This window comes from Neoarius graeffei, chromosome 13, assembly GCF_027579695.1.
Source record: "Neoarius graeffei isolate fNeoGra1 chromosome 13, fNeoGra1.pri, whole genome shotgun sequence".
Classification (NCBI taxonomy): domain Eukaryota; kingdom Metazoa; phylum Chordata; class Actinopteri; order Siluriformes; family Ariidae; genus Neoarius; species Neoarius graeffei.
In genome coordinates, this window is record NC_083581.1 from 43,005,195 (window position 1) to 43,028,905 (window position 23,711).

At 42.0% G+C, this 23,711-nt stretch overlaps 1 protein-coding gene across 1 annotated transcript in view; it reads left to right on the forward strand.

Annotated features, from left to right (window-relative positions):
• Positions 1-22,196, forward strand: part of LOC132896734 (collagen alpha-1(XXIV) chain) — a 286,940-nt gene extending 264,744 nt beyond the window's left edge. Inside the window, exons 47-60 of the mRNA XM_060937767.1 lie at positions 580-687; positions 1,035-1,142; positions 1,242-1,349; positions 2,392-2,445; positions 2,582-2,644; positions 3,402-3,455; positions 3,570-3,605; positions 4,393-4,428; positions 11,458-11,484; positions 15,351-15,413; positions 17,626-17,788; positions 18,229-18,338; positions 18,442-18,648; positions 20,218-22,196. Coding sequence (XP_060793750.1) covers positions 580-687; positions 1,035-1,142; positions 1,242-1,349; positions 2,392-2,445; positions 2,582-2,644; positions 3,402-3,455; positions 3,570-3,605; positions 4,393-4,428; positions 11,458-11,484; positions 15,351-15,413; positions 17,626-17,788; positions 18,229-18,338; positions 18,442-18,648; positions 20,218-20,367 — 1,287 coding nt within the window. The 3' untranslated portion in view covers positions 20,368-22,196. The remainder of the gene's footprint in view (positions 1-579; positions 688-1,034; positions 1,143-1,241; positions 1,350-2,391; positions 2,446-2,581; positions 2,645-3,401; positions 3,456-3,569; positions 3,606-4,392; positions 4,429-11,457; positions 11,485-15,350; positions 15,414-17,625; positions 17,789-18,228; positions 18,339-18,441; positions 18,649-20,217) is intronic.
• Positions 22,197-23,711: the final 1,515 nt, after the last annotated feature.

Below are 23,711 nucleotides of genomic sequence, written 5' to 3' on the forward strand. Positions count from 1 at the left end.
CTCATCTCATCTCATTATCTCTAGCCGCTTTATCCTGTTCTACAGGGTCGCAGGCAAGCTGGAGCCTATCCCAGCTGACTACGGGCGAAAGGCGGGGTACACCCTGGACAAGTCGCCAGGTCATCACAGGGCTGACACATAGACACAGACAACCATTCACACTCACATTCACACCTACGGTCAATTTAGAGTCACCAGTTAACCTAACCTGCATGTCTTTGGACTGTGGGGGAAACCGGAGCACCCGGAGGAAACCCACGCGGACACGGGGAGAACATGCAAACTCCACACAGAAAGGCCCTCGCCGGCCCCGGGGCTCGAACCCAGGACCTTCTTGCTGTGAGGCGACAGCGCTAACCACTACACCACCATGCCGCCTGTCGTTAATTACTTTCCTATGATATTGTAGCAGAAAGTGTTTTATTCCTTCCATACTGAGCCAAACATTTAGCTCGCTAACTTAATTGGATAACTGACACCAGCTACAAATGATCTGAAGTTAAAGTGATGTTCGCTTCAGAACGGAGCGCTGAATAAACATGTGGCTTAGTGTGTGACTGAGTGTGTTGTGTGTTTCAGGGATCTGTAGGTTTTCCAGGGCCCAAAGGGATGATGGGATATCCTGGACCTGATGGTCCTCCAGGGTTGCCCGGGCTACCAGGACTGCCTGGTCTGATTGGACGCACAGTAAGTTCAAGACATGAAGTTTAAGAATTCTCGAATGTGATTGGTCAGAAGCTAATCGCAGGTTTATATTAACGCATTCATTCTGATATGTTGTTTCTATTGCAATTTATTTCACACCGCACATTAATTAAAAACATGTATTGATCCTTAGTATTGTGGAGCTTTGTGAATATATAACAATCTGTGGGTATTTTTGTGTGCAGGTAGTAACAGTAACTCTGCTTCATCACACAATCACGTTGTTGATTAGTTTCCTGTAACAGCACGACACATCTATGATGTTGTTACATCGGCAGATTGCACTGGTAGGAGCTCTGTTTTAGAAAGTCTCCTGTTTTGATTGACAGGGTCAGCATGGCACGACAGGCATTGAGGGGAGGGCGGGACTTCCTGGTCCACGTGGTGAGCCTGGGCCTCCTGGTGCAATTGGAGACAGAGGAGAGCCTGGGATACAGGTAGGTTCTTCTCTTCTCTATCCCTTCCTTGAGTTCACCTGTATTACCGTTTCACCTCCGCTCCATTTTGGTGTGTGCGTGCTTTGTTTTGTTTTTCAGGGAGAGAAAGGTTTAACGGGCAACAGGGGGCGAGCAGGTGCTAAGGGCTTGCAGGGTGCACCTGGAGACCAGGGCAGAAAGGGCAATCCTGGGGTCAAAGGTCAACCGGTGAGAGCCAAACTCCAATCGAATATCTATAAACCATCAGCTATCAGACAGAAGTTTTTATTAATGCTACGGTAATGCCAGTTTGGAGTATGAGGCTAGTACAGGTGTACCAGCAATAATAGCACTTATTAGTATACTAGCATACTACCTGCAGACTACTATACTTACTCGTATAGCAGCATGCTTCGCTTCCATACTTGTCTGTTAGCTTACAGTACATGAGCATACTTGTCTATTAATTAATTGCTTATTAGCTATCTCTTAGTTTACTTGAATATTTTCCTAATAGTTTGCTTGCATACTTGCATATTAATAGTCAGAGTTTGACATCCTAGCATACTTGTTTAATAACGCACTGGCATACTTGTGTATGAAGATACTAGCTTTCTTACATGCTTGCGTACTAGCACACTAGCCTACTTGCATGCTAGCATTTTACATACTAGCATACTTGCCTAATAATGCACTGCTGTACTAGCTTCTTTGCATATTACCACACTAGAACAGTAGCATTCCTGCGTACTGTCACACTAGCCGACGTGTATACCAGCATACTTTTATATTAAGACATCAGTTTTCTAGGTAACTTACAAACTAGCATTTTACATACTAGCATATGTGTGTATTAGCTCACGAGAATACTAGCTTACTTGCCTACTAGCGACATATTCCACTTGTGTGGGAGCATATTATAATGTTGCATACTTGAATAGCTCAGATGGAGGATTGAACTGCAGCCTCCATACCACACAAACCCTTACAAAAGGCTTATTTTGTTTTTTTGTGTTTTTTAAAATACTTAAGCTACTAAATTTACTCAGACTAATAAGCAAGCAGTGAGCGGTGTCTAATTAAACACACTCCTCAGTGCTCAGAGACACTGCTCGTGTCAGAGACGGACGAATTCAGGGGGAAAGAAAGTTCTCAGGTTCCCCACAGAACACAGAGATGATAGTGATGCTGAGATTGAACACACATTCCAGACGTGTGTGTGTGGTCCAGCTCAGCTTAACTCAGCTGTCAGTCGTGTGTGTGTGTGTAGGGGGAAGTTGGAGACCCAGGCATCTTAGGACTTCAGGGTTTCCCTGGACCAAAGGTACACACACACACATGCACAGTATAGTGTATCTGTATTTCACTGAATGTGTGTGTTATTACATCTTACTAGCATATTAGCATTGCTTATTATTATTATTATTATTATTATTATTATTATTATTTGATCCGTCCAGGGGCCGAGTGGAGATTTAGGCTTTGCTGGAGTTCCAGGGCCCAAAGGGCCACTGGGCACACTGGTGAGTGACATCACTCTATGATACCTGCATACTTACTATACATTCTCACACACTTTCATACTTCCATATTCACACACTTTCATACTTCCATATTCACACACTTTCATACTTGCATACTTATTATACATACTCTCACACAATCATACTTGTACAATTACATACTCACATACTTCAGCACTTGCATTCTTACATACTTATACTGACCTGCTTACACACTTTTATACTTACAGTCTCACATCCTGCCATACGTGCATACTTAAATACTTAAATATTAGCAAACTACTTTAATTGCTTTCTTTAATTGTTCTCTCTCCCCTTTTAGTTCTATTGCTTTGTACTTCTCTCACTCATTGCATTTCTTTCTCTCTCTCTCTTTCTTTCTTTTTCTTTCTAGCTCTTTTTCTTTCTCGCTCTTTCTTTCTTTCTCGCTTTGTTTCTCACTCTCTCTCTTTCTTTCTTTCTTACTCTTTCTTTCTCTCTCATGCTCTTTCTTTCTTTCTTTCTTTCTTTCTTTCTTTCTTTCTTTCTTTCTTTCTTTCTTTCTTTCTTTCTTTCTTTCTTTCTTTCTTTCTTTCTTTCTTACTCTCTCTTATGTACATAGATTTTGAATATTTCATGGATTTCTTGTGTTTCTGGGAATCTCCTGTTCTAACTTTTACTCCATCGTTCATTTCTCATTATGTCTCTTTCCTCTTTGTGTGTGTGTGTGTGTGTGTGTGTGTGTGTGTGTGTGTGTGTGTGTGTGTGTGTTTTTCAGGGTTTCACAGGGCCTGTTGGTCCAGTTGGGATGATCGGTCGAGTCGGAAGACCTGTAAGTGTAGACCTGTGTGTGTGTGTATATGTGTGTGTGTGTGTGTGTGTGTGTGTGTGTGTGTGTGTGCGTGCATTTGCTTTAGCTCATGTATGTGTTTGTGTCATCTCTCAGGGTCCTCAGGGTCCTAAAGGAGGAACAGGAGAGATGGTGAGAAACTTGTTTCCCTTTTCTATAATCTTAACATCTCACCTGTAAGGACTATAAACTGAGAAATTTTAATTTAACAAATTTTCCACATTTTACATTAAGACTGAAAACAATAATACTATCACAAATATGAACAGTATGATCATTTTCAATTTCAACAACTTTTGGCATCAGCACCAGAGCCATGTTTGTTTTTGGTTTTTTTTACATCAGTGTACACTTACTCACTACCAGAAATAAAACCTGAATAAATATTTACTGGAAGAGATGGAGGATATTTGCAGGCACAGAAAGTGAATACCTGCAATCCCACGATTGAAGCCAAGCTGCAGTATTATATTCTGGCCTGTAGAGGCAGCAGCGCTCCATCACAGATCGAAAGCTTTTCCATGAAACTCGCAGTTGGTCATTGTTATAGAAATACTAATGTTACACATTTACACCACAGTGCTGAAGAATACTGAACTGTGTTTGATCAGAAGGTGTTGATTAATTATCTCATAACATTGGAATTAGTCCAACTGCAAAACACAAGGTTATATTAATGCACTCATTCTAATACGCTACTAATTCTATAAACTTGTGTAATTGTTGATATGGTGACATTTTCTGGAAGGAAATTTTTAACTAGTATTTATGAAAGGAGCCTCCAGTGTCAGAGCTAAAGCTGTAACTTTAAGTTTTCCAACATCTTCAGGACAGACGAGTTTACACTTTGGCAACCTGACAAACTGCTTTGTTGTTGTTGTTGTTGTTATTGCATTAACTTTTTCTCTTACCCCAAAAGGGACCCCAGGGGCCACGTGGTAGTCCAGGACTGAGGGTAAGTGGGTCAAGTGATCCAGTGCCATCTTTTAAATACTATTCTGTTCACTTTTATTAAATACGTCATTTATATTTATGTATAAAACCAGTAGCTTCTTGTAGTTCGAAAATTCAGTATACGGAGGCCCTCACATTCTGAATGTGTATGTTGACTTTAACCATGGACTGCAGAAAACTGTAGCTGGACAGCGCATAGTCTCTAAAAAGTGAAGCCATCACAAGTCTAGCGCCCCTCCTGGCTGGCTGCAGTGCTATTTTTAGCCCCGCCCATCCCATGTCTTTCAATAACAAAGCTCCTTTTTCATGTCACTTTTCTCGTCTAAACTGTCTTTCCATCTACAGTGTCAAATTCAGACAATTAGTTTTCCTTATGATGATATCTGTACATTTTTTTAATTTCCTTTGTCTTTTTACAATGTCATTTTACTTTAAATTAAGAAGGCATGGGTACATTTTGGAATGAAGTGATTGACAGCTTTCCCAGAAGAGACTGACTGCAGTCACCCAGCTCATTTCACCACAGAATTTATCGTCATATAGCTACTTATTTGAACTTTTCTGGACACATGCACTCATACAAACTGTTAGGCATTTCTATTAAAAATGTTTGAAACATCAAGAGGCTTCATAGGAAAAGTCTAGTTTAATCACATTAGCTGCCGAGCCATATAGCAACCTTGACAGCTACATTATTTCAGTTTTAATGACTTCCAGCCAGTGAACACATACACTACCAATAACATTAGGATGGCTTTTATAAGTAGAAGTAGGCTAGTTAATTTACGATGCACTCGGAATAGCCATGTGTCCCAAACAGGCTTGTAGTATTCGAGTCCAGGACTCGGACTTGAGTCCGACTCGTGCCCTAATTTTAAGGACTCGTGACTTGACTTGGACTTGAGCACTGATGACTTGAACTTGGACTCGGACTCGTGCATTAACTGCATTTGGACTTGTAAATTGGAGACGAGGACTCGGATTTTGTCTTTATTTTTTGTAACATGCCATAATTATATTCATATTTATATCTACATTAATTATTGTACTAATTTCGTGCAAGAGTGTCACAACCTGTGCGCCTTGGCGCGTGCATCAGATAGGCTCTCGGGTGCGCTCCAGACAGCGCTCGCGCCAAGCGGACTCTCGCACTCACGCTGTAAATGACTCGCACCTGCGCAGGATTAAGGTGCAATCAGCACGCCGATATAAAAACTGTGAAAGCACACTTACTTTGCGAAGTATTGAGTTGCATTGCTGACACATTACTGAGCCTTATTTCCTTGTTTGGTTTCCTGATCCCTGATTTCCTGTTTCTCATCTTTTGATTCTGCCGAGTCTACGATAGCCTGTTTGTGCCTCGCTTGACCTATTGCCAGTTTCACCATTTTACGATTTTGCCTGTCGTTCTGTATTGTTTATGTAGCCCAGGGTTATTTTATAACTCCTGATGCTTACACTGGGTACTGCTTTATGTATTGTTTATGTTAGCTGCAGACCTACACAGTATCACTATAGTCCTTTAGCTAGCTGTTTTACACACATACACAGCACTGCTAGTTATTTTCCACTGACCGTTAAGTATTGTTACTTTGCTTTATTTACAAGGTTTGTGTGAGAGCACTAAGTGGGCAGACCTAACTCTATAGCTGGTGGAATAAATGATTATCATAGGTCAAGATTATGGTCAGTTTCACTGTTCTCCTATCAGAGCACCCAGTGGGTGGGATCTGGTGGGGAGAGAGGTGTAACGAACACACACACACGGCAGACTGGGAGAGGATTTGCGTGAAGAGAACGGGATCGGCACGAGAGAGAGAGAATCAGACCTAGCTACTTTTAACCAGTTGCTCGTAGCCTAGCTACTCTTAACTACACTGGGGTTCAGCTCACGCCTGCTAACAAGCTAATTGCTAGCCGTCTATCTTTTTGTGGTAATTGTAGTATAGTATTAGTATTGGTATTGTTTATTCGCCTTGCATAGGAGTTGTCTGATAGCGCCTCGAGGTTCCTCAGACAGCCGACGTGGGACATATGCGGCCTGATAGCGCCTCGAGCTACCAGGCGGCTCGAGGTTCCTCAGGTTAGCCATCGAGGGAGCAGCATCGAGGGGGAGCGCGCTCTGACTGACTGACTTGACTGACTGACCGTGTGAGTTGAAATGTTGCTGAGAGAGACAGCGGAGTGCGAACTGTGAGTAAGATACCTGCTTTGGCGAGGATCCTCACCGATTTTGCGAGGAGTTTTAAACAGGCCTGCAACGGGGGCTTTTCTTTTTCTTGTGTTATGCCGGCTTTTTTGTGATCACATTTATGTGTAGTTTGAGTGACGTCACTGCAGTATTTTAAGCATTCTAGTTAACGGTACTGAGCCCATGTTTACATTAGACCGTATCAGCGGATCATCAGATTAACGTTTTTAAAACGTTTAGTGTGCACACAGCAACACCAATACACGATTTGCGTGCACACAGCAACACCAATACACGGATACGCTCGGCTCCGCAGGCATCCTGCGCTCCAAATCACTCCGCCCTGAACAGCGAGTGCCCTCTGGAGCGCGCGAGTGAAGTGCACGAGCAGTGATTCGAGACTGAGCCGCTGTGTGTGTGATCCCAGCGCAGATCACTTACCACTCGCAAGTGGAAGGATGGCAAGCCTAAAGACAATCATAACTACACAATGGGCAGTATTTGCATCAGTATTTGCAGTATTTTCATACTTTTATACTCTTTAATGAAAGGTGATACAAGGCGGAAGTCCGCGCCGTTTTTCAGCAGTCGCGTCACATGACCAACGCCAGCGAATCAGGAAGGTGGATGTCACAGTGATGTTGTCCAATGACGACGCCAGCTAGAGCTCAGCACAGCGTATCCGCGTATCTCAATGTTTACACAGCACCGGAGCTGACATGATCTGGATTGAATACGTGGACCCTGGCAGATTCCCGTTTCCCGGCGTTTCCAGGCGGTTTAATGTAAACGGACAGTGCATCCGCGAAGAAAACGAGACAGATACGGTCTAATGTAAACTTGGCCTGAGTGTTGTATAGAGTGCTTCGAGGTCAGCGCGAACCCAGCAGCGGCCATATTGGAAGTCAAAGGTCGCTGTGTCAGTGCATTGTTGTTGTTCAGCGAAGCAAAAAGGGGTGACAATGCAGAATACGTGCGTCATTGTTGGCTGTAGTAGCCGGGGGGAAAAGGGTGGCAAAAGCTTCCACAGACTCCCTAAAGTCGTGACTAACCAGGGAATTGCAGCACAGGAGAAAAACGAGCAGAGGAGACGACAGTGGCTGGCTGCCATTAACCAATCAAATTTAGGACAACTTGACTGTATCTGGATTTGTTCTGATCACTTTGTGACAGGTAGGTTAATATTGTCTTGAATTTCATAGTTACTAAAATAAATGTGATACAAACTATTATCTTTTCTATGTACTTTCAGCAATGATTAATGGATATATTTGTCACATTAGGTAGCTTATGTCTACTGCAGTGCATTGTTGCATCAAATAGCATTTAAGATCTAGGCCTAGTAATGTTTATGTACACATGCTGTTAGTACAAGTTACATACTAGGCCTACATTTTATTCACTGACTAAAATAATTGATAATAATTATAATAGTTATAACACCGACACATCGCGGACCCAACCGGACACAAATCTATCGTATGCTTCCATGCTCTTGTAGTTCTGGAAATCCTTTAGTTCACAAAATAAACTTGGGTGAAACACTAGATAGTTCACAAGATCGATGTATGTCACATGCGGCAACAAGCTGGGGTCAGCTTTCCATTCCTTCTCACTAACAGTGTATGGATCTACATTCCCAATGAAACGTACCTTCTCAGCATAACGCTCCCGTGCCTGCTTATCCAAACTTTCACAGTAGTGCTCCATCACTTCAGATGTCTAAATTCTTAAAAAATCAAAGCTTCTAAGCCCTCTAACGCGGAAACGAATCGGTGAATGTGTACTCTATGATGTGTACTCTATGAGCGCTCTGGAGCGAGTGACTTCCAAGATGGCCACGCAGACTGCAGTGTTACTATTTTTAGCATCATCTCAGAGCACTCTATTGTATCCATCCTGTTGGGTTTATATCAGTCGCAAAGAGTTAGACACTGGGAGTTTATCCATATTTGAATCACTAGTTTTTGACACTTGAAAATATTTGTTTACACTGTCTGAATTTTCACACGGAAGTCTTTTCTATACGGATCGAACATATAGCTGTTCAGTCTATTTGTATTATAGTCTTTCATCATATTTAATCATTTGATAAACATTTAAAGCATCTAATACCCGGATAACTTTATTATATACTGTTCAGCCTTTAATTATTGAGTCAGCGTCTTTTTGTCTTTTTACATATTTAAATAGGCAACTTTACTATATTGCCATAGGGCTATTGTTTTACAACCTTTAGTAAGGCCACCTTTTAATACACATTTCACACATTTGTACTGATATTCTCACTGTTAATAAGAGTTTTTTGGCTCAGGTCTTGTAGAGTATCCAGGCAAGGGGTATTGTTACACTGTCAGGGCTCTACATTAACTTTTGAAACCACTTGTCCTGTCGGGCAAGTTGAAAGGAAATTTACTTGTCCGAATGTGAAGTTGACTTGTCCAAAGAAAAAATTGAGAAAAAAACCCACAAATAAACTATTTGTAATAAACTAATTTCACCAGAATTACTTTAATACACAAATCTATTCACTGCGGAAAAAGTTGGACTCCATCAATCATTAATTTATTTATGAGAAATTGAAAACCAGAAAATTAAAAGTATATATATTTTCATTTTTAAATTATTAACTTTGAATATATATCCTCCACTGATGAATTGTTGTTGTCTAATTATTCAGTGTGGCTCCTGTATGGTATTTAATGGTTGCGATGAAAGTTGCGGTGTTTTTTAGGTTTTTGTTGCGATTACATTGCGGGAGGAAGTGAAAGTTGCGAGAAATTGTTGCGATTTTCTCTTTTTGTGATTAAAATTGAGTGATATGTTAAATATTGTTATTACTGAAAAACTATTGATTAAAAAACAAAGACACTGAGAAATGGATCTATAAACAACTTTACCAATGTAAAAGATTACCAGGACTACAAAAATGCAGAAAAATAGGCTTTACTTATCCAAATGCACCTGTTGGTTCAAAAGTTAAAGTGCAGACAACCTCACAGCACAACATGGAGTTACCTTAAAATATAATATAAATGCCTCAGCTTTCATGTAAGAAAAAAAACCTATTAATACTAGTACTGTGTGCAGGCAGTCTCTCCTGAAGACTAAATTAAACAATAATTATAAACTAATAAAATAAATGGCTCAGGCTTCATAGAAGAAAAAAAACAATTTGAACAGAATCTCACAGTATGATGCTGAAGCTGCCTAAACAATGGAAAATAAAATACCATTTTGGCAAAAATCTTGGCATCCATTAATTTCTTGTATTAAGTAAAAAAAAATGTAAAGTGCACACAGTCCTTCACTGTAAACATAACACACTTTCAGTAACAGAATTTAAGCCGACATAAACACTGACTCGCACATGCTGCTTCTCTTGAACGTATACACCGAAGTAAGGCGGAAGGGAGTTTGTCGACGTCACCTCAAGACGACGCCAACGATTGGTCAAATTTGCGGGAAAGTTGCGGTGATTGGATATAATTGCAACACCGCCCTGAATTCGCAGGGACTGGTTAAATTTGCGTTGATGTTGCAAATCGCAACATCGCGAAATCCTGGAGGGTCTGGTAAACGACTGTTTACTTTTCAGCTCAAATACACGAAGCGGTATTGGCCGGTTTCGCAAATGGAATATTGCGCATGCGCACATCGCTTTTTCCGAAGAGAAACATCCAGCGATTCATTAAAACAATATGTCGAGTGAGATGCTTCGGGAATCATGTGAATAAACTGATAAATTTGATATGTAACCCGAATATCGGCGTATTTTGGCACTTGTCCGATCGGACAAGTAACTGAGACGATGAACTTGTCCGACATAAAGGATCACTTGTCCCGGACAAGCGTTAATGTCGAGCCCTGACTGTGTCTTGTTATAATACACTTTATTATACTCTCTCTTTTTATACTGCCTCTGTGTCCACTCACTGGTTAGCATAGCAAGTTTATGTTGTCGTATCAAGCATACTGTATGGGTGGTTAAGTCTCATAGTTTACTTAAAAGGCTTAACAGGTGAGAACCTAACCCATGGACCCAGGTTAGACTTATTCCACCCCTCTGAGGGAAAAGAGGGCTACATTTACCTGTCTTCACTTGTATTAATAAACACACCTTCTGCACTTACATCCGTCTCCCAACCATCTCTGACAGAATACTTCACACTCCCTGACAAAGAGAAGCACATTCACCTGTTCATACGGCATGTTCAGGGACAAACTAATGTTAATGGCGCTGAAACAGCCACCGTCAAATGGTGCGGTTGGAGTCTTGTTCTCGGACTCGACTCGGATCAATAGTGGACTCGACTTGAAATTTTTTTAATGACTTGGACTTGACTCAGACTTGAACACTGGGGACTTGAGACTGGACTCGGACTCGAGGTTTAGAGGCTCAACTACAACACTGGTCTCAAATAATGAGTGATTCACTCCCACCACACTACTGGAGCATTCCACACCAGCATGATGAACACATTTCTAGTTCATGTCCGTATGATACATGTCCTTCCTAGATACATTCGTATTAATGAAATATCTCCAGCTGAAACAGTTTAAGCTCTCTGGATAGATGGGAGATTGATTTCCATAATGAAGACCCTTGGAGAAGGGGGTGGGGCCTACAAAATGATTGGGTGTACCTGACTTCGACTTGTCTCTATTGCGTAGGCTCTAGCTCCAAATGTGACATGGCGGAGGAAGTTTGGCTTCATTTCTATACAGTGGAAAGCAATGGAGCCATGCCGTCCGTGTTTTGTACAGTTGATGATGTTAACAATTGAGCAACAAACTGCAGCTCAGTTTTCTCAGAATTTTTTGTTGCTTTGTTTTTAGGGTCCTCCAGGTGCTCCAGGACCGTCGGTAAGAGAACTTGTGTTTACCCTTAATATTTAGGCTATGTCCCAAATCACATGCTAGCCTATTTATTACAAAATAGTAGACCATACAATAGGCCTAATGCAGTTACATGTTGAGAATCTTCTTACATTTGGTTGTTTGGTATTTGTGCTCAGGTTTGCACGACTAGTCAGCCATTAATTAACAATTATTCACCAGAGGTGAAGTGAATATCAGTGAAATGATAAGCGAGACGAAGTTGAAGTCGAGCCTGAGGCGGATAATTGTTTTATTATAAATACCAGGTGATTATTTTAAAAAAAATCACATTAAAAAATGTATTTCAAACTTCAAAAGTGGCATGCAAATTTAATAAAGGCGCGGCACAGACTTGTGTCACTTATCTACGCCAAGTCACGTAAAATACTTAGTTTTGAAATGGATAAAATAAATCACAATTCCACCTTACCTTTGAATAGTTTTAGACCAAACTTCGTAGCATCTTTAGTGCTTTTAGGAACAGCATTTTCTTTCATAATTTGTAATTCTTCCTCACTTACAGTTATGACGCGATTGGCTGCCATTTTGCCGAGTCACTCGAGGTGATTATTGAGAAATAGTCTGAATTTCCCGACCAATCAGCGCACGTGATTTTCTATAATCACCTGTGTATTTATAATAATTAAAACTAATTGTCAGTTAGTCGTACATTTCAGTTATATCAGTACTTTTAGTTTCTGGAACTGAGAAGCTCTGTGTCCTTCAATAACTGGCTTTCCTTGGATGGAGGAAGTGCTTCCTGAAACAGCCACCGCACATCTTTTCAACCTGCTTTGTCACAGGGCAACATGACAATGCGTCCACCCTCTGTCTGCCCTCTTCCACATACATTAGTTCACAGACACCCATGATTGGCTCACGTCACTCTGATCGACTGGTCTACTCTTGACTCCTGGCCATGGATTGTTGTGGCATTGTCAGGATTTGAACTCTCAACCCCCCAATTATTGCTGGGTTTTGGTCACATGACTTTTCTTAACGGTTTTACCAGAAGTGAAATAGCTGGTGGTCTAAACGGCTGCCGTAGTGCAAACAACTAGCTATAACTTATCAGAGTGAGTACGCTCGTAATCTAGAAGCCACTGCTCACTTTAGATATATTCAGAAGATTGCTATGTGCAATGGAATCGACCCCTACAGTCTGGGAAAGAAGGATTTGTCATACGATCTCAAAAACTACCCTTCAGTCGAGTTTCCCGACATCTCGAACTATCTGGTGTTGCAGACGTCCTTCTACACCGCAAAACAGATGAAAGCGTGGAAGAGTATGGAGGCTTACAACTTTTTTGTATGTGGCTGGGTAAAGGACCTCGGTATCGAGTTGCTGCCGAATGAATCCTGTATTGTTTTTGCCCGTGCAAGTATGTTTTTAGTTTTTTAAGCTTTTCATTCGCGTCTTTACAACGAAGCGCTGCAAGTTGAAGTGTAAACAAAGAACAGTTCGCTTGATGCTCACTTGTGTTGGCTCTTATCTCTCAGGTAAATCATTCACAAAGATCATCAGAAACCCCTTTAGAGACCTGGATCTTGTGGCCCTTTTCCACTACCCTTTTTCAGCTCACTTCAGCTCGCTTCAGCTCACTTCAGCCCGACACGGCTCGCGTTTCGACTACCAAAAACCAGCACGACTCGGCTCGTTTCAGCCCTGCTTAGCCCCTAAAACTCGCACCGTTTTGGAGTAGGGCTGAAGCGAGCCAAACCGTGCCGACTGAGGCTGGGGGCGTGAGCAGACACTCCCCTGTGCACTGATTGGTGAGGAGGAGTGTCCTCACATGCCCACACACGCCCCGCGAGCGCGCTGGGATCTGTAAACACCGCAAACCCGGAAGAAGAAGAATTATGAATTACGAGAATTTCTGAAGCCTTATGCGCCTCGGCTCATCTATACGCTCTTGCCAGTATCTGTCCGCGTTGTAGGTGACAACAAGCCACAGCACCGAGACCAGCAACACTAACGACTCCATGTCCTCCATGTTTATTGTTTACTATTCGGGTCGTGAGACTACCGCTTAAAAGATCACTGAATCAGTGACATACAGAGCATCGTGCACGAGTTCGCGGAGCGCAAGGCTCGCCGTATGCCCTTCAAATAATGTGCGCAGTATAGGCTATTGATGTTTTATTATGAGCCATGTACAGTATCCTAATGTTTTTTGTTTCTGAGTTACATGTTCGTTTGAAGGACTTGATGTACTAAATAACATAGTTGCACCCGGTAGTGTTGAAATTGGTAAACACCGCAGTTGCGGACATTTTGTAGCCTAAAATGATGTTATGATAAGCTTTAATAAAGGGCCCGGTCATTTGCCCCGCCCCCGGCCCGGCTCTGACTTGTTCCGCCACTGTCACTGATGTCACTGTTTGCGCTGCTTAACGACATCACGTGACGTCCACCCACTTTCGCTAACTCCACCCAATGTGTCCACCCACTTCCAGCCAGGTTGTAGTCGAAATGCAACTTCAATAGCCCCGCTCAGCTCGACTCAGCTCGACTCGGCACGGCACGGCTCAGCCGCGTTTGTAGTGGAAAAGCGGCATTAGTTAAACAAGATGGAGAAGAAGTGATCACAGTGCATTGTAACTGTATGGCTTTGTGACTAAATAAAGTACTGGAAAATAATGACACAAAAGCAAGAAAAGTACTTGGAAAACACTAAGGACGTAGCTGAGAGGGAGATACAAACCTTTCACCAAGTGATCACTGCAGACTCGAGCACGCTTCGACTCGGCTCCCTTCGATTTCAGTGAGAGGTTCAAAAGCCACCTTTCTCGATGTCTTTTTGTGAAATCCTGTGTTCGTTCACCCTTTTTTATTAGTTCACAGGGAACCCTGAAGAAACTTTTATCAGTTTCATGGTTTGATCGATTCGAACAACCTAAAACAACGCAAGCCTAAGGCATTTTTCATGCCAGCAACGCACCTTCTCCGTACAAACGCTTTGTCAACTGAGCTTCGGTAGACCACCAGCTAAAGTTTTGAATAACTAATGAGGCAGATGTGACATCACATGAAACCCAGTAACAGGGTGAACACAGATCACTATCCAATTCCACCTTCAAGGTGTCTCCGAAGTGGTGCAATGGAAGCCACTGCGCTGATGCCACAGTGCATGGATTTTATTTACATTTTATTTACTTTTAATGGACAGCAAACATAACTGCAGGAGAAATTAAAAAAACACTGAACACTTTATGTGCTCTATTCCAAAAGTTACAGTTCTTATGTAGGTAATAGTCTTATAAGAACTTGGATCATTTTAAAGAAATGTCCTCGATGTACAGCCGGCAGGGGAGGCTGGGAGAAACGATGACTCACTCATGTGTGGTTTCACTCCAGGTCAAAGATAAATATTATTTAAATGATTAAATTATAGAAGTCATTGTTGGTTGAATTTGGCTGGCATTCAGAGAAGATCCATTCACACACACACACACACACACACACACACACACACACACACACACACACACCACATTTAGACTGCATATTTACAGAACTTCGTCTGAGCGACTCCAGATCTCTGGCAGCTCTGTGAGGACATATGCAATATGTCAAGCTTATTTTTATGATTTCTGGGAAAACTTAACCTTATGCTCTTTAAACATACAGAGTTAAAAGGTTCTAATGTAAATCATCAATCTGATACAGATCCACAGCAGCTAAACAAAGGAATAAATGACTGAAATGAATGTAAACAGCAACCGGCTAGTTAGCCGTGTGATCTGAGGATGTGAGCGTCTTATTCTCCTAACTAAAAGTGATTCACAGACAGCCGGTTTAATGTCGCTCTGATCCAAGCTCAGTGTGTTTGATTGGGATGTGATTACAGAGACGTATGCGTGGGGGAGGAGTCATGCGGACCATCGTAGGATCCAACACACAAGTGTATGAGGTACCGAACGATTCATCTGCCTGTCTCACATCCACTCATAACTTCATTGTGTATTCTGAGTTTTTTCCACCACAGTTGAGTGGAAAGACAGTACACTGTCTTACCATGTATACTGTATCCTTAACTCCGGTGCAATATATGTATATAGGAATCATTGTCTATAAAATCACTTCATTTTGCTTTTACTCAAGTTATTGAACTTATTTAAATTTATTTTATTTTTATTTATTCTTTTTTTCAGACGATTTTATCTTCTATTTTTAGGCATGTTTACTTCTTCTTTGATTCAGGAGCTTGGTAGCAAATTTGAATTTCCCTCCGGGGATTAATAAAGTGATTCTGATTCTGAGAGATTTGCATCAGACTTTCTGTGGGAGTCTGAACTGTACCGTACATAAAACAGGGAAATGCCAGATACTTCCCAAGTTCACCATCACACAGCACATCACACATTTATGCAAATTATGAAAATGCAAATAAAATAAAATCATCTAGAAACAGACTCAATAATGCAACAATTTTACACTCATCCAAAGTGGAAAAGTTACTCTACTGCTAAAAATAAGATTCAAAAAAGTGACAGAAAAGATTACTTAAGGCAGAGAGAGAGAGACAAAAAGATTCAGAGTGAGAGAGGCAATGACAAAATAAAAGATAGCATGAGACAGATATATAGAGAGAGACAGAAAGAGAAAGAAATGAAAAGTGAGAGATGAAAAAGGCAGAGAGAGATGGAAAAATTCAGAGAGAGCGAGAGAGAGAGCAATTCAGAGAGAGAGAGCAATTCAGAGAGAGAGAAAAATTCAGAGAGAGAGAGAAACTCAGAGTGAGAGAAAATTTCAGAGAGAGAGAGAGAATTTCAGAGGGAGAATTTCAGAGAGAGAGAGAGAATTTCAGAGAGAGAGAGAGAATTTCAGAGAGAGAGAGACAGAAAAATTCAGAGAGTGAAAGAGAGAGACAGAAAAATTCAGAGAGAGAGAATTTCAGAGAGAGAGAAATTCAGAGAGAGACAGAAAAATTCAGAGAGAGTGAGAGAGAAAAATTCAGAGAGAGTGAAAGAGAGAGAAAAATTCAGAGAGAGTGAAAGAGAGAGACAGAAAAATTCGGAGTGTGAAAGAGAGAAAAATTCAGAGAGAGTGAAAGAGAGAAAAATTCAGAGAGGGTGAAAGAGAGAGACAGAAAAATTCAGAGAGAGACAGAAAAATTCAGAGAGAATCGAATTTTAATAAAAAACTTTATTTTGCATCGTCTATGTTCCAATATCTTCCTGATGAAAATATCAAATAAGGTAAAAAAAAAAAAAAGAAAGGAAAATTGAAACCGGGGCACTGCACGAGCACTTTAGCTCAACACATATCCATATCCCAATTCATCATTCCTAACAGAGCACAATACCTCTGTGTCCCCGTACACTCACAAATCCATCAACATCTTTCATTACAGAATAAAATTTAAAATCGATCATCGTTCTGGACGTGACCAATCTTCAAAACACATGAAGACAGTCCTGACCAGATCCACCCTCTAGAACATTCCTGCTACTGATCCATATTGCCATCTTCGCTTGTCCAGTTATGAAATTCAATAACTGACACTGAGACTTTTTCTTCTGCATATACATAACACCCAAAATAAAACAATAGTTTGTAAATCCAACCTTAAAAGCTCTAAATATCAACTCTAAACGATAAAGCAAAGAGCCAAGTCTTTCACATTCCATAAAACAATGAAAAACACTTTCTCTTTCTGCACAAAAAGGGAAATTCAGAGAGAGACAGAGAGAGAGACAGACAGAAAAATTCATAGAGAAGGAGAAAGACATTTTTAATTTGAAAATGCAAATAAAAAATAAGAGGAATGTTTTTTTTTCTCAAATAAAAAGCAGTATAGTGGATGAGAGACATGTTTCAGACACGGATGCCGCCTGTGCAGTGTTTGGATGAAAGAAATGAGTGTTTTTCTTGATTTAATTAATGAAAGCATCAGTCGTCACTGTGACTCTGATCAGCATACAGAGATGACTTTTAGATAAAATGAGGAATTTATTAAATAAAAATTATACATTACATTTCTTTTTTTTCACTTTTTGTGGAAATCAGTTTCAAAATTGTGACACATTTGAATGGAAATTCAGTTACTGTTTCTCTAAAAACAAGCTCAAGCCCATCTCCCTTTTCCTCTCTCTCTCTCTCTCTCTCTCTCTCTCTCTCAGAACTACCAGAACATCGAGGCATCCGAGCAGAACGCTGAGGTCCTCAGGACTCTGCAGTACCTGAGCGCCATCGTCTCTGACATCAGGACCCCAGCAGGCACCCGGGAAAACCCCGCCCGCTTCTGCAAAGACCTGCTGGACTGCAAGCCCAACATGGCCGACGGTGAGAGTGTGATCCCACGCTGTGATTCATTTCCTGTCACAGCAGCTGTGACAGAAATGCAGTTAACAAATCACAGGTTTAGATTAATACTCTATCGTTTCTATAGTAACATATCATTCACAGTGACTCGTACAGCGGAAGCTGCACATATGCAGATTTAAAAAACTAATTTAATATAAAGATGTAACATGTATGGAAGGAGTCTCCAGTGTCAGCACTTTAAAATAGTCAGAGCTAAAGCTGTAACTTTAAGCTTTCGGGCATCTTCAGGACAGAGTTGTGTGGGTTTTTTGGTTTTTTTTTTTTTATTTCCCTACAGTTTCTTGGTAATAGGGGTAATGGAACAGTAATAGGGGCGTGGCCAGGGCACTGTCAAATCATTACGAGTTAACAATTATTGGTATTAATTATGAAAATGAACACACATTTGTGTCTCTCAGGAATGTTCTGGATCGACCCGAATCTCGGCTGCTCGTCTGATGCCATCCAGGTGTTCTGTAACTTCACAGCTGGAGGCCAGACCTGCCTTTACCCCCTCGCTACAGATAAGGTTCTCTCTCTCTCACACACACACACACACACACACAGAGAGACAGACAGACAGACAGCGAGGTCATGTGTGTAAGCCATGCTGTTTCTCTGTGTTCCTGCAGGTGGCGCTTGGGGTCAGTAAGGTCCAGATGAAGTTTCTGCACTTGCTGAGCATTGAAGCCACTCAGTCCATCTCACTCTACTGCTACAGTGAGCCAGACACCACCTCCATCACCACCTCTAGCAATGTGCGCTTCTATGGCTGGAACAGCCAGGTGCTCGAGAGGAGGTCCATACCACACCATCACGTGCTCCAGGACGATTGTGGGGTGAGAGAGAGAGAAAAATGAGAAAGAGAAGCAGAGAGGGAGACAAAAAGATTCAGAACGAGAGAGACAATGAAAGAGAGAGATAGAGGTACCAAGATAGAGTGAGACAGAAATTCAGAGAGATAGATGGAGAGATACTATGCCACAGACTTTCTGTAGCTCATGTTAAAAAAGAAGATTTTGCAGCACGAGGTCTCATGTCTGATCCAGTTCCTGTCAGTGACGCTCTGCTACAGCCGATCAAGCACACTTTGCATTTTCTCTGCAGTCTAGTTCCAGCTTGTGCTTTCTATCTAGCATCATTGTGGCATTTATAGGCTACACAATGAGACATCTCATCTCATCTCATTATCTCTAGCCGCTTTATCCTTCTACAGGGTCGCAGGCAAGCTGGAGCCTATCCCAGCTGACTACGGGTGAAAGGTGGGGTACACCCTGGACAAGTCGCCAGGTCATCACAGGGCTGACACATAGACACAGACAACCATTCACACTCACATTCACACCTACGGTCAATTTAGAGTCACCAGTTAACCTAACCTGCATGTCTTTGGACTGTGGGGGAAACCGGAGCACCCGGAGGAAACCCACGCGGACACGGGGAGAACATGCAAACTCCACACAGAAAGGCCCTCGCCGGCCCCGGGGCTCGAACCCAGGACCTTCTTGCTGTGAGGCGACAGCGCTAACCACTACACCACCGTGCCGCCCCACAATGAGACATACTTATTTCAAAACTGATAAATTCGGAAAAAATACTTGTAAAACTCGTAAAACTACAATGTAAGCAGAGAATATAAACAGCTGAGTTGCTCCAAGCGACCGCTACCTGATGCCATCGCATACATCAAGCCCATCTGGCATTTTAAAGAAAATTAATTTTTCTCGAACAATATTTGGTCTCCGGGGCAGCACGGTGGTGTAGTGGTTAGCGCTGTCGCCTCACAGCAAGAAGGTCCTGGGTTCGAGCCCCGTGGCCGGCGAGGGCCTTTCTGTGCGGAGTTTGCATGTTCTCCCCGTGTCCGCGTGGGTTTCCTCCGGGTGCTCCGGTTTCCCCCACAGTCCAAAGACATGCAGGTTAGGTTAACTGGTGACTCTAAATTGACCGTAGGTGTGAATGTGAGCGTGAATGGTTGTCTGTGTCTATGTGTCAGCCCTGTGATGACCTGGCGACTTGTCCAGGGTGTACCCCGCCTTTCGCCCGTAGTCAGCTGGGATAGGCTCCAGCTTGCCTGCGACCCTGTAGAACAGGATAAAGCGGCTACAGATAATGAGATGAATGAGATGAAGTTTGAGAATAAATCCGCAGGAGGATCCCTTTAAGTTACATAAGCTCCAAAATGAATTTACTTAAAAAACCCATTTAGTATGAATGCTACCATGACCACAAGAAGCTCATGAGCATTGTAAAAAGTAATTAATGCTAGCTTAGCTAAGTTTGCGTATGTTTTAAACAATGTCTAAAATGATCACGCTGTTCTCACCCCAAGTACAATATTAACTTTGTCACGTAGCACATCGTAGCATGAACACCGGACCTGAGCGTGTATTTGTTGTGACTGTGTGCAGGTACGTGACGGCCGATGGCACCGCTCTCGTTTCCTGCTGCACACTCAGGACCCGACGCTGCTCCCGGTTGTGGATGTGCAGGGTTTCCAGCCCCGAAGCACAGGGCCTGAGCAGCACCACCTGGAAGTCGGACATGTCTGCTTCCTGTGAGCCACTTCCTCCTCCTCTTCCTCCTCTCACCTGTGAAACAACTGAAGGACACACGTTTCAAGATGGCTGCCCGCAAAGCTGGGTCGCCAAAGAGCGCTGTGCTACCGCCACCCCATTGTAGCTTCCCAAGGGTCCTAAAGCCTGACCCATACAGGGAAAACACCCTGTTTAAACTAAAGAAGAAGGCGAGTTGAAATGAAGCAGCTCGCTTCCGTCGAGTGTGGGGTTTTTTTTTCGTCAGTTGAATATGGTTATGCTCAGCTTGTGTTATCCGAGTCCACTGGCTGGGTTTTCAGAACTTTTTTTTTTCTAGGTTAAAATTGAGATACTCAAATTTGCTGATTTTCGGATATTTTTGAGAAAAAAATCCAGTCCAGGATCTAATAAATAAGTAGAGAATTCCAAAAAAGGGCATTTCAGCTCAGTTGTGGTATAAATATCTGAATCAAATGAACAAACAAGATCAGGTGACCTAATATTATCACAGACACAGATATATTTTTATTATTTTCATCATTATTACAATTCGTTTGGCATCTGCAACAAATTAAAACATGATCAACAGTGAGATGGGCGAGTTTAGCTAAATTTAGCTAACTAGCTAATGTTACGTATTAGCTTTCAATGACAAATTCCTCCTTCCCTTATATGTAGTTGATCAGGCAAGGCATGTTTGCCAAGTGCAATAAAACGGTTCCTAAGTATTAATAAATAATTGCGATTCCCATACTGAGCCAAACAATTGTACAGATCTGACCGTTAGCATGAATGTTTCGAAATATTACCATTAGCCTCGCGTTGCATTTGAGTAAGGCTACCTAAGTAGAAAGCATTCTTAGGCAGCCGAAATAAATTCAGACAAGTTTCATATTAAGGAAGGTGAAGACAAGGCCGTAATTTGCTTTACTGCAGTACTACGATAGTTTAAATGTTTAATGTTGGCACATGTCCATTCAGGGCTACACGTAGCCTTATTAGTTATATTGATGCAGCTCATAGATCATCGCACTCTGTTGATATATACATGTGTCCTGCTTGTTAAGTCCTCCTGCACTGTACCGTTTCTCTCATTTCCTGCATTAACTCATCAGCATTGATACAATTAGCTTGGGAATGAGTAGACGAGTCAAATTAGCTGGGGTTTTAATCCCAAAAGTTAGAATCCAGCCATCGTAGGCCTTCGGTCAATTGGGAAACACTGTTTTGGCCCTGCTGGCATTTTCCCAAAAACAATTCTCGTCCACATTAAAGTGAAGCATAAAAATGTCAGTAAGAGCATGCTGGGCATGCACACTTTTCATTCTTTTGACACTATATAAATCTTCACTTCTGTACATATCACGCAAAGCACTCAAACTTGAAAAGAAATATACCTAGAAGAGAAAAGTGAATCCCAGTGAGTCTCACCATCTTGGAATTGAAGTGTTTTCACAGGTTTTAGTAGGGCAGCATTCTAGGACTAGTGCTCGGGTTCTAGGACTAAGTTTGTGAAGACTAGGTCTCAGTTTATAAGACTTCAAGTCATAAGAAGTCTGTTGCTAGGCAACTGGGAAATACAGCAGCGAAGCAAAAGCTTGCTAATAACCAAGGCTAATCTTGACTTCAGTTACCATTACGTTTGATATGTGGATAGTGTAAACGCGTGGAAACAAGACAAATTTATCAGGAATGTCAGTGTTTTCCCTCAGACCTGCTGTTAATTTGTATTGAAAATACTTTGTTAAAATGACACTGTAATGAACATGGAGAGTTAAAAAACTTCCTCAATTGTTAGTTTTTTCTTTTTTATCAGACATCTAATTTTTTAGGTTTGTTTACCTGACATGTTTCGACGTACGACTGTCGTCTTCCTCAGAGTGTCACCGGATGTTATTGGTGACGCATCTTTTATCAGCTGATGTTTCCGAAGGCGTGGCCTTCCTGTCTGGATTGACAGGTCGGTCACGCCTTCTACTGTCAGTTCGTCCCCTGCAAGATGGCACTCCAGGTATGGGAGAGCATGTATGCTCCCTCATCTCGGTTGATGGTCCTCGGACTTCGCTTACGGATCTCTATGGCCTCCCTGATCCAGCGCTGATGTTTATTATCTTCTGTGCGGATGACTCTGGCATTCCCCCAGTCCATAATATGATTTTCCCTTTTGCAATAATCTGTTATGGCTGACTTATAATTTTCCTGTTGTGCCTTTTCTTTTATTGTTCGGGTTTGTCTTGTAGCTGTCTCCTTTTCGCACTCTTTCTTATGTTCATTTTTTATTGTGTTGAAACTCCTTCCTGTCTCCCCCATGTAAGTTTTATTGCATAATTGGCATGGAATCACATATATGGTGTTGCATCTGTTGTCCGGATGTATTCTGTCTTTGGGATGAACCAGGATCTGACGGAGTGTTGTGTGTGGTTTGACAGGTGTGTTAATGTTGTATTTCCTCATTGCTCTTTGAATGCGTTCCGTTATTCCTCTGATGTATGGTAATGTATGCCATAATGGTGCCATCTTGCAGGGGACGAACTGACAGTAGAAGGCGTGACCGACCTGTCAATCCAGACAGGAAGGCCACGCCTTCGGAAACATCAGCTGATAAAAGATGCGTCACCAATAGCATCCGGTGACACTCTGAGGAAGACGACAGTCGTACGTCGAAACATGTCAGGTAAACAAACCTAAAAAATTAGATGTCTGATAAAAAAGAAAAAACTAACTATATTCAATATAAGACATAATGAACGCAATCGAAAGAAACTTCCTCAATATTCCACCATATGTCTAGGTCATCTCATCTCATCTCATTATCTCTAGCCGCTTTATCCTTCTACAGGGTCGCAGGCAAGCTGGAGCCTATCCCAGCTGACTACGGGCGAAAGGCGGGGTACACCCTGGACAAGTCGCCAGGTCATCACAGGGCATGACACATAGACACAGACAACCATTCACACTCACATTCACACCTACGGTCAATTTAGAGTCACCAGTTAACCTAACCTGCATGTCTTTGGACTGTGGGGGAAACCGGAGCACCCGGAGGAAACCCACGCGGACACGGGGAGAACATGCAAACTCCGCACAGAAAGGCCCTCGCCAGCCCCGGGGCTCGAACCCAGGACCTTCTTGCTGTGAGGCGACAGCGCTAACCACTACACCACCGTGCCACCCATGTCTAGGTCATATATCCATATATCTACAGTCAGATAAATTGCAGCAAAATCGTTGGTTCAAATGACTAATTAATGAAAACATGTTTTGCTAGCATTCATACATGTCGGGTTCCTCTGCGTACACAATTGATTAGCATGCGATAACGTACTACGTGATTAGCAAGCAGGTTATTAGCTAGCTATGTGAAAGAT